The sequence below is a fragment of the Silurus aristotelis genome, assembly GCF_946808225.1.
Source record: "Silurus aristotelis genome assembly, chromosome: 13".
Classification (NCBI taxonomy): domain Eukaryota; kingdom Metazoa; phylum Chordata; class Actinopteri; order Siluriformes; family Siluridae; genus Silurus; species Silurus aristotelis.
In genome coordinates this window covers 19,954,765-19,962,378 of record NC_139586.1, presented here as the reverse complement: position 1 = coordinate 19,962,378, position 7,614 = coordinate 19,954,765, and the positions used below count along the sequence as shown (strand labels likewise).

At 38.5% G+C, this 7,614-nt stretch overlaps 1 protein-coding gene across 1 annotated transcript; it reads right to left on the bottom strand.

Moving 5' to 3' along the window:
• Window positions 1-2,856: 2,856 nt before the first annotated feature.
• selenos (selenoprotein S) lies at window positions 2,857-6,982 on the bottom strand. The gene is made up of 6 exons (XM_083559533.1): window positions 6,704-6,982; window positions 5,109-5,237; window positions 4,868-4,974; window positions 4,255-4,344; window positions 4,080-4,152; window positions 2,857-3,809 (listed from the first exon to the last, which is right to left on the bottom strand). Exons 1-6 carry the CDS (start codon window positions 6,795-6,797, stop codon window positions 3,730-3,732), a joined length of 573 nt encoding a protein of 190 aa, XP_083415659.1. The 5' UTR covers window positions 6,798-6,982; the 3' UTR covers window positions 2,857-3,729.
• Window positions 6,983-7,614: the final 632 nt, after the last annotated feature.

The window sequence follows — 7,614 nt, the reverse complement described above, 5'->3', positions numbered from 1 at the left end:
CTCTCTCTCTCTCTCTCTCTCTCTCGGTTGTTCTTCTTCTGCGGTGTGGGATTGAAGAAGGGTCGCGCCCCCTAGTGGTCCGCACACGCGGCTTGACGTTGGACCCACAATTGTAGATGCTCGCGTGACCTACAGCGCGTTTCGAGGTCGATCTTTGTGTTTGAACATTTATTTAATTTATTAATTTTTGTCCAATCAAATTGCACTTCTAGCAGGATCTTTACAGATGGTTAAATATTAATATTTTGAAGTATATTGAAGTACTGATATTTCATCGCTGAATTTGTTTCAGGTGTTTCAGGTGCGTGCAGATGGTTTTTCGAAAAAGATTTAATTGATGGTGAATATTATTGTTACAATGGGTAAATATCATATACATAAAAGCAAGTAGAATAACAGTAAACCTTTTATAAACTGTTTTGAAAATGAATGTAAAAAATACATAGTCTTCAAAACAATCAACCCCTTGGTGAATTGTGTAAAACCATGTATGAGGCGCTTTCCTTTTTAAAAAGAAGACTTTCATTTTCTCCTTTTTATTTATTTATTTGTTTGTTTGTTTATTTATTTATCTATCCATTTTTTTTCCCTGGCAACTTAAATTTAGGTGGTTGCCAGGGAATTCTTGTTTGTTTTTGTTGTTTATTGTTTGTATTTGGGAGTATGTATATATGTACGTTTTATATGCAGATTTGTGTAAGTTTTGTAAATTGGTATTGTTCAATAAAAAAAATAAAAAATAAAAACATAACCTACATGACCTACAGTGCATCCTTCTTTCACTCAAAATTATCCAAACAATATCCCCTAATGAACGTGAGTGTGTCTGAATGTATTGAAGAAAAAAAAAAGTGCTACATAGCCATCTGAAAATGAAGATCTGTTTAAAATTATTTAAGACCTAAAAAAGGCGAATGTGAGACTTTTTAATGCCTAAAATTAATATATTTTTTAAAATTTTCGACTTTTTAAGACCCCGGAAACCCTGCGAACACACTCAAACTGGAGACCTTTCGGCTGTGAGGTGGAAATGCTTCCTGCTGCACCGTCATGTGTTATGTATTTCTCCCTATATGTATTCTACCCTTTGTGGAACGAGACCTTGTCATAGTATAGGAGCTTGTGTACTTATTAAACCTCCCAGTAGGACCACTCTGGTGAACAGATTCGAGGCGAGAGGTCAGAAAATGAGCAGTTTTAAAGCTTATTATGAAAGGGACAAAAAAAAAAAAAAACAAGGATTAGGGAGCCACTGCTGGGGCATATCCCAGTCAAGAACTGGCAGAACTGTCAAATGATCAGCCCTCTGTCATGAGTTAGAATGATAGAGAGATAGAGAGACTTCGGGGATTGCTTGGAAACATGTGAAGGAAAATACAATAACAAACCAAGTGAGGCCAGCGGCATCAAGCCTGGTGTTCAATTCCTCAATCATCTTGGCAGTTGCAAGAAGCTGTGACTGAAAGTCTAGCAGAACCTGCCATGACAGTAACCCAAGGACACACTGACAAACACTAGTGTGCCTTCACCTGTAAAAATAAATGATTTTCCAAAGAACTTTCCTGAGTGGCCGAAGCAAAAGCAGTCGCAGAATCGAAATCTGCAGCAGGTATAGGGGGTCTTTGCAGAAAATGTTCTGGTAAAACCTTTATCGCCTCAGCAGGGTGAAAGAAGACAAAGCACAAGCTCTGTTAAGCAAGTGCGGGGGAATGTTGACCTCTACTGGAGTTGTTTAGTAATGCAAGAAAAATTTGAAGTAAACTCTTAAATCATTTGTGAAGTCAATCTTATAGCAACAAGGCGTTGGAAGTATGTGATTCAACCGCAAATGTAAAAGGAGCTGAAGCCAGAATTGTCTGGCTTTGTGTAGCCTTTTCGATGTATCCTGAAAATGTTCCAGTTCTAAAGAAATGTATTCATCAGCCTCCCATGCAAAATCTATGCCAGGGTTCTAGTCCGAAAGCTGAACCTAAAATGGAAAATATAGCATTGCAGGTTTCACTCAGGGTATGGAACATTAAACTAGCTATTTACTTTTGCACAACTTTATAAGGAGTCAATGGACTACATATTTCCAGTCTACATTTCATTGTTATTTAAAAAAAAAAGCATGATGTTAACAACATTAAATGGACTCCCAACATCTGAACATTTCACTGCTGAGCGTGAAGGCCATGATTCTCTCATGGAAAGAAGTGAGATGTTCCCATGGTAATGTTTAAGTACAGAAAGTATCAGACGTCTCATTGAACAGAGAATTTACACCAGCTGGAGAGATATTTCAGAGTTGGCTTTTGAAATATCCCAGAATGAGAATCTTTGGCTAGACATGTGTCCAGCCTGAACCTTCTCAGTCTTGTGCCACCACAATCCCAACCACAAAAGGAAAGTTCTAATTCTATAATTATTGCTGGTGTTCTGTAAGGAGTCTTCATTCAATATTCATCCGAAATCTCCCAAACTACACGCAATTTATTACCTACCCAATTCCTTTTATTTTGCACACCAAGCAATCTTCTCCTTCTCCTAAACCAAGTGCCAAGTACTTGGTATTTAAATTAGATTTCATTTTGATACAGCGCATGAATGTTTTTTCTCTGCAAGTCTCTCTAATATTCAGCAAAAAAATGTCATCCCTACAACTATTTAGAAAACAGATCATGTACGCTGGGGAGATGAAAATCACCTTCGCAGTTATTTCAATGCGCTATCTGTTATCGCCATCTAGTGGCGGAAATGCTACAGCACATTATCAGCATCGGGGAAACCGTAAACACGTCACCAGAAAACTTCACTGATATTTATATAGCTCATATTCGGCCAAAAACTATATTTTCTTATCAAAAAGAACATGAGATTTAAAGCCTTTTTTTAATCATGAAAAGTTTACAAGCACAGAAAAGACACTTAAAGGTAGTTTAAGACTGTAGCACACTTTTTTCTATTTTTACAAGATTTATCCTTCTCTATGAGGCCATGTGTCCTCACAAAGAACTGTTTGCAGGTCCAAAGAAAAGTTTTACCCAATTGGAATATAGTACCAGTCAAAAGTCTGGAAACGCCTGCTAACGAAGCGGTTTTCCATTTCTACTGGTCACTCCTTAAATCCGAATAACATTGAAGAAATTTTTTATATTGAATTATTATGTGGTTACCAAGAGAAGCCAAACTGCATTTAAATTAATTATTAATACAAAACTCTTTAAGATGATGCACATAATACAATCTATTGTGTCCAAACCTTTCATTTACACAACAGCATTTTAATGTTTCAATGCATTGGGATCTCACACACACACGCACACACGCACACGCGCACACGCGCACACACACAACTGAAAATCATCAGCCAACCTCACTGGACTGAGCACCTTTGATGAGGAGGCATCATTAGAAACTGTCACCCTCATATGGAAAGATCCTACAAATTGCCAAAATAAATGATCGCTGCAATTGTTCAATGTGATGTGAAATAATCTGTCCTGCTTGCACAATTTGTCTAACAAGAATGCATTTTAAAACATTTTTATCCTACTTTGATCCCTGATGTAACTAAAGTCTTAAAAAAAAATGTCTGAGAAAAAACTAATTATTAAACTGGACAATGATTAAACAGAATCTTCATATTCAACCATTGAGTACAGACAGTTTCATTCAGTTGCTTCTTGCACGCTTTTGCTTGACGGGTCAGAGGTGACCAGGGTAACGTTCCTCTGACCTCCTTTAACCTCATCCTCCAGCTGAAGGCCCTCTTCTACCCGGTCTCCAAGAGCAGGTCCCTCCTCCACCACCAGTCAGTGGGTTATACCCTAATACACAGACACAACAATAAACAATCCTCCACAATGAACTTTCTTGAACATAAAAACATGTAAAAATTCAGTGTTTTTACAGATTTTAGTACATTAAAAATAATAATGAGGTGTGTGTGTGTGTGTGTGTGTGTGTGTGGGGGGGGGGGGGGGGGGGGTTTCTGGAAAGAGAACCAAAAATGGCTGGAAAAGTCACGTGTCATAAAACTTTTGTCCATATAGAGTAGGATACTAATGGATATTAAACAGCTGTGGTTTGTTATTTACCGCCACTCCTAAGAGGCTTTTTGTCCGTCTTTGGCTTCATCGCTGTGCTGGAAGTGGACACCTCTTCATTGTTCTTTGAAAAGACCCAGAAAGAAAACACGAGCACATTAGAAACCCGATGCATCACATGCTTTAATGATAAAAATCTATAAAGCAAAAGGGACCAATGACTCACTTGAGCAATTCGGGCGTTTCCTTTAAAACTCCTTCCTTCTTTCACGCTTTCCCACATCTCGATTTTCTGCTGTCTTTTCTCCTCCTCCAGCTGAAAGTGCATAAGATTCGTTTGGATTTAATGTGTGTTTGTTCGATTCTCTATTTTGCCATAACTGTAATGCCTGTGTGATTTCAAAAGAGACGAGTAAGCATTTTTCACTGTTCTGAGAAGAGCAGAAAACGAATTTAGTGAATAATGAAATCTCAAACTTGATTGGTCACAAGGTGTTCGATTTTTGACAGTGGCTGTAATTCATGCCAGGTGATCATCTCTTTGGAAACAACTAGTTACCATTTACACACAGCATACAATTAACACTATCAGAGAAAAACTAATAATAGTCAAATGGTTTTGTTCATTTATTAAAGGAGCCTCCAGTGTAGATTCCACAGGGAAAAGGACATTTGCAACACTTCTATAGAGCAAATGGGTTTGATAGCTGCATTATAACTGCCATTTATTGTCCACTGCAGCGAAGGTTTTCTGTTCTCTTCCCAGAAAAGAAAAATTTGTAAAAATGTATCTTTACTACCACAAACAAAGTGTCTTTAAAAGGCAATCAAATGCTCACTCTCTGCTGTTTCTCTTTAAACTCTGCGGCTTTAGCATCGAGCTCTGCTTGCATTCTTCTGCGCGACGCCTCCAGCGCTTCTTCGCGCTTTACCACCGATGATGGGTCTGGAAAATAAATAAACAAACAAACATCTACATAAAACTAACCCTTATAACAACTGTTGATGCTTTTTTTTTTTTTTTTACATTCGACACTTAAAAAGTTGTATTTTTTATATAATTTTATACTCAGCACTGACCTTGACTGACTGCTGGAGCTGAGTTCTGAAACAAGCTGGGTCTCATCTTACTGAGATACTGGATGAGGAAGTAAACTCCAACACACAGGACCAACAGAAACCATCCATATTGAGAAAAGAAACCACCAGCTGCAGGCAAAAAAAAAAAAATGCGATATGAAAAACAGTTATGCAAAAGCTAGAATTTAAAGTTAGAATTTGCATATGTTGTCAGAAAAAAATCATTTACACAAATTATTACAAATTAAAGCAGATCATTGCTTTTTTTTCGTTGGGGGTCCGTATACTGTCGTGCACAATAAGTCTATAGTAATAAATACACCGTGCATGCTGCAAACATCTACAAAATTAAAATCTTCTTCTGCTTCTTATTTCAGCTTCTCACATTAGGGGTCGCCACAACGGAACATCCGTCTCCATACCCCCCTGTCCAGTACATCTGCCTCTTTCAAACCAACTACCTGCATGTCTTCTTTCACCACATCCATAAACCACCTCCTTGGTCTTCCTCTTTTCCTCCTTCCTGGTGGCTCCATCCTCAGCATTCTCCTACCGATATAGCCCATGTCCCTTCTCTGCACATGTCTAAACCATCTCAATCACACCTCCCTCACCTTGTCTCCAAAACGTCCTACATGCGCTGTCCCTCCCATAAACTCATTTCTAATGTACAAAGTGGAAATAAAATAACAATTTTAACGTGTGTGTTCTTCTGAGCGGTAGCAAATGAGCCACGATACTGGTCTGTGGAATGGTGTTGCAGACCCCTGGTCCAGGGAACTTATTTTATATATCTGTGCAAAAAGATATTCAGGCACGTTGTTATCAATAAGACTGCCTAATCAAACCAAGTTGTTGAATATTTTATAATTTTAAACATTTTTACAGTGCCTCACACAACCTTCACCTCACTGAGGAAGACATAGAGCCAGAATACATCAGTGAGCTGCTACTGTACAGCAAGACGCCCCCTGGGGGCGGGACAGTATTGTACATGCTTCAGTTTAATTGGCCAAACACCAGGTTAGTTCAGGCTGAGTCATCCCAGAAGTCATCGTGAGACCTGACTACAAGAAGATTAAACATCAGAATCTGTTCAAAACTGTGACTAATACAACCAAGTAAACAGAAATTAAACATGTCCAACACCTAATAACTTACTGAAGTAACCATTATTACAGCTGGAGTACTTCAATCCCTTCCTGTTATCTAACAAGTCCCGCCCCCTTTCAGGTCTGGTCCCATTTCCGTTGCTGTGATTGGCTAAACACGTGTTAGTACATATCTAACAACCAATCACAGTGCAGAAAACAAACGCAACAAAAGCTTGGTCGGGGAACTATCGAGAATAGATACCGATGACGCTGCTTTTTATGCTTTCGGCGATTATTTGTGCCAATATGTATAAGACAATACTTTTTACAACTCCTCTGTCAAAGTTTTATCATTTCATAATGTCCATTTCAACTGTAGTTCAGATGTAATTATATTACGATAACTTTAGAAAGCATCAGCATTCAGAATAGTAACCCAGGTCGAATATATTTAAAGCGATTTATTTGATAAAGATTATAGATAAATATGTATTTGTATACCAATTGCTTGAAGAAAACTTAAGTCTTGGTTTTCCAGATTCTCTTCTCCTGCTCCGGGTCTTATGTTAGCATCGCCAGCGTTGTTTGCCTCCATGGTGACGAGTGTCACAAGAAACAAAAACAAACAGTTTCTTGTGTTTGCTGTAAACGAATATATAACGGGATTATTAATCCATTACACGTCAATTTTACGACGCACCTACAAGCAAAAGTTGCCCGAACCCGGATTTCTAGCTACCATAGCCGCAATCCAAACCGGATATCCGGGTGACGTGTCGTAGTAGAGGGGGCGGAGCTTCCAGAGCCTCTTTATTTCAGCGCCATGCTTTATAGACAAGTAGTATTTACTATTATATTATGTTATTAGAGTTTACTGATATTATTTAAAATATTATTACTGCAGTAAGTAAGAAATAATCTCAGCAATAATCCCTTAAATCCCAACACCACCAAGATGCCTGCAGGGCCCTTTAACCAGGCTCTTAACCCTCAACTGCTCCATCTGAAATCTCTCTGGATAAAGAAATCACTTAAAACCAGCGTCTATAGACTCTGTTTTAATTTTCCACTCAGTATTGCACTTTGATTACTTTTAAAGGCTAACTGTTGCATCTGCAAACGTTCTATTTACTCACAAAGTTTTGCAAATGTTTTTTTTATTGACTAAAAGTGCACCACGTGTAAGTTTTATAGGTAGATCCTGTAAAGGGGCCTTTACTTTCTCATGTACTTTACAGCACAGTGAAATTCTTACTTTGCATATCCCATTGATGATAGAGAGCTGGGGTCAGAGCACAGGGTCAGCCATGATACAGAGCCCCTGGGGCACAGAAGGTTAAAAGTGGCAGACTGGCAATACAGGAGCTTGAACTCCCACCCTTTCGATTAGTAACCACTGAGCTACCACTTCC

Coding starts and splice junctions, on each gene's coding strand:
- selenos (XM_083559533.1), bottom strand. CDS start 6,797: ATGGAGGCAAACAACGCTGGCGATGCTAACATAAGACCCGGAGCAGGA. Junction 4,153..4,254: donor GAAACGCCCGAATTGCTCAA/GTGAGTCATTGG, acceptor GTCTTTTCAAAG/AACAATGAAGAGGTGTCCAC. Junction 3,810..4,079: donor AAAGCCTCTTAGGAGTGGCG/GTAAATAACAAA, acceptor TCTGTGTATTAG/GGTATAACCCACTGACTGGT.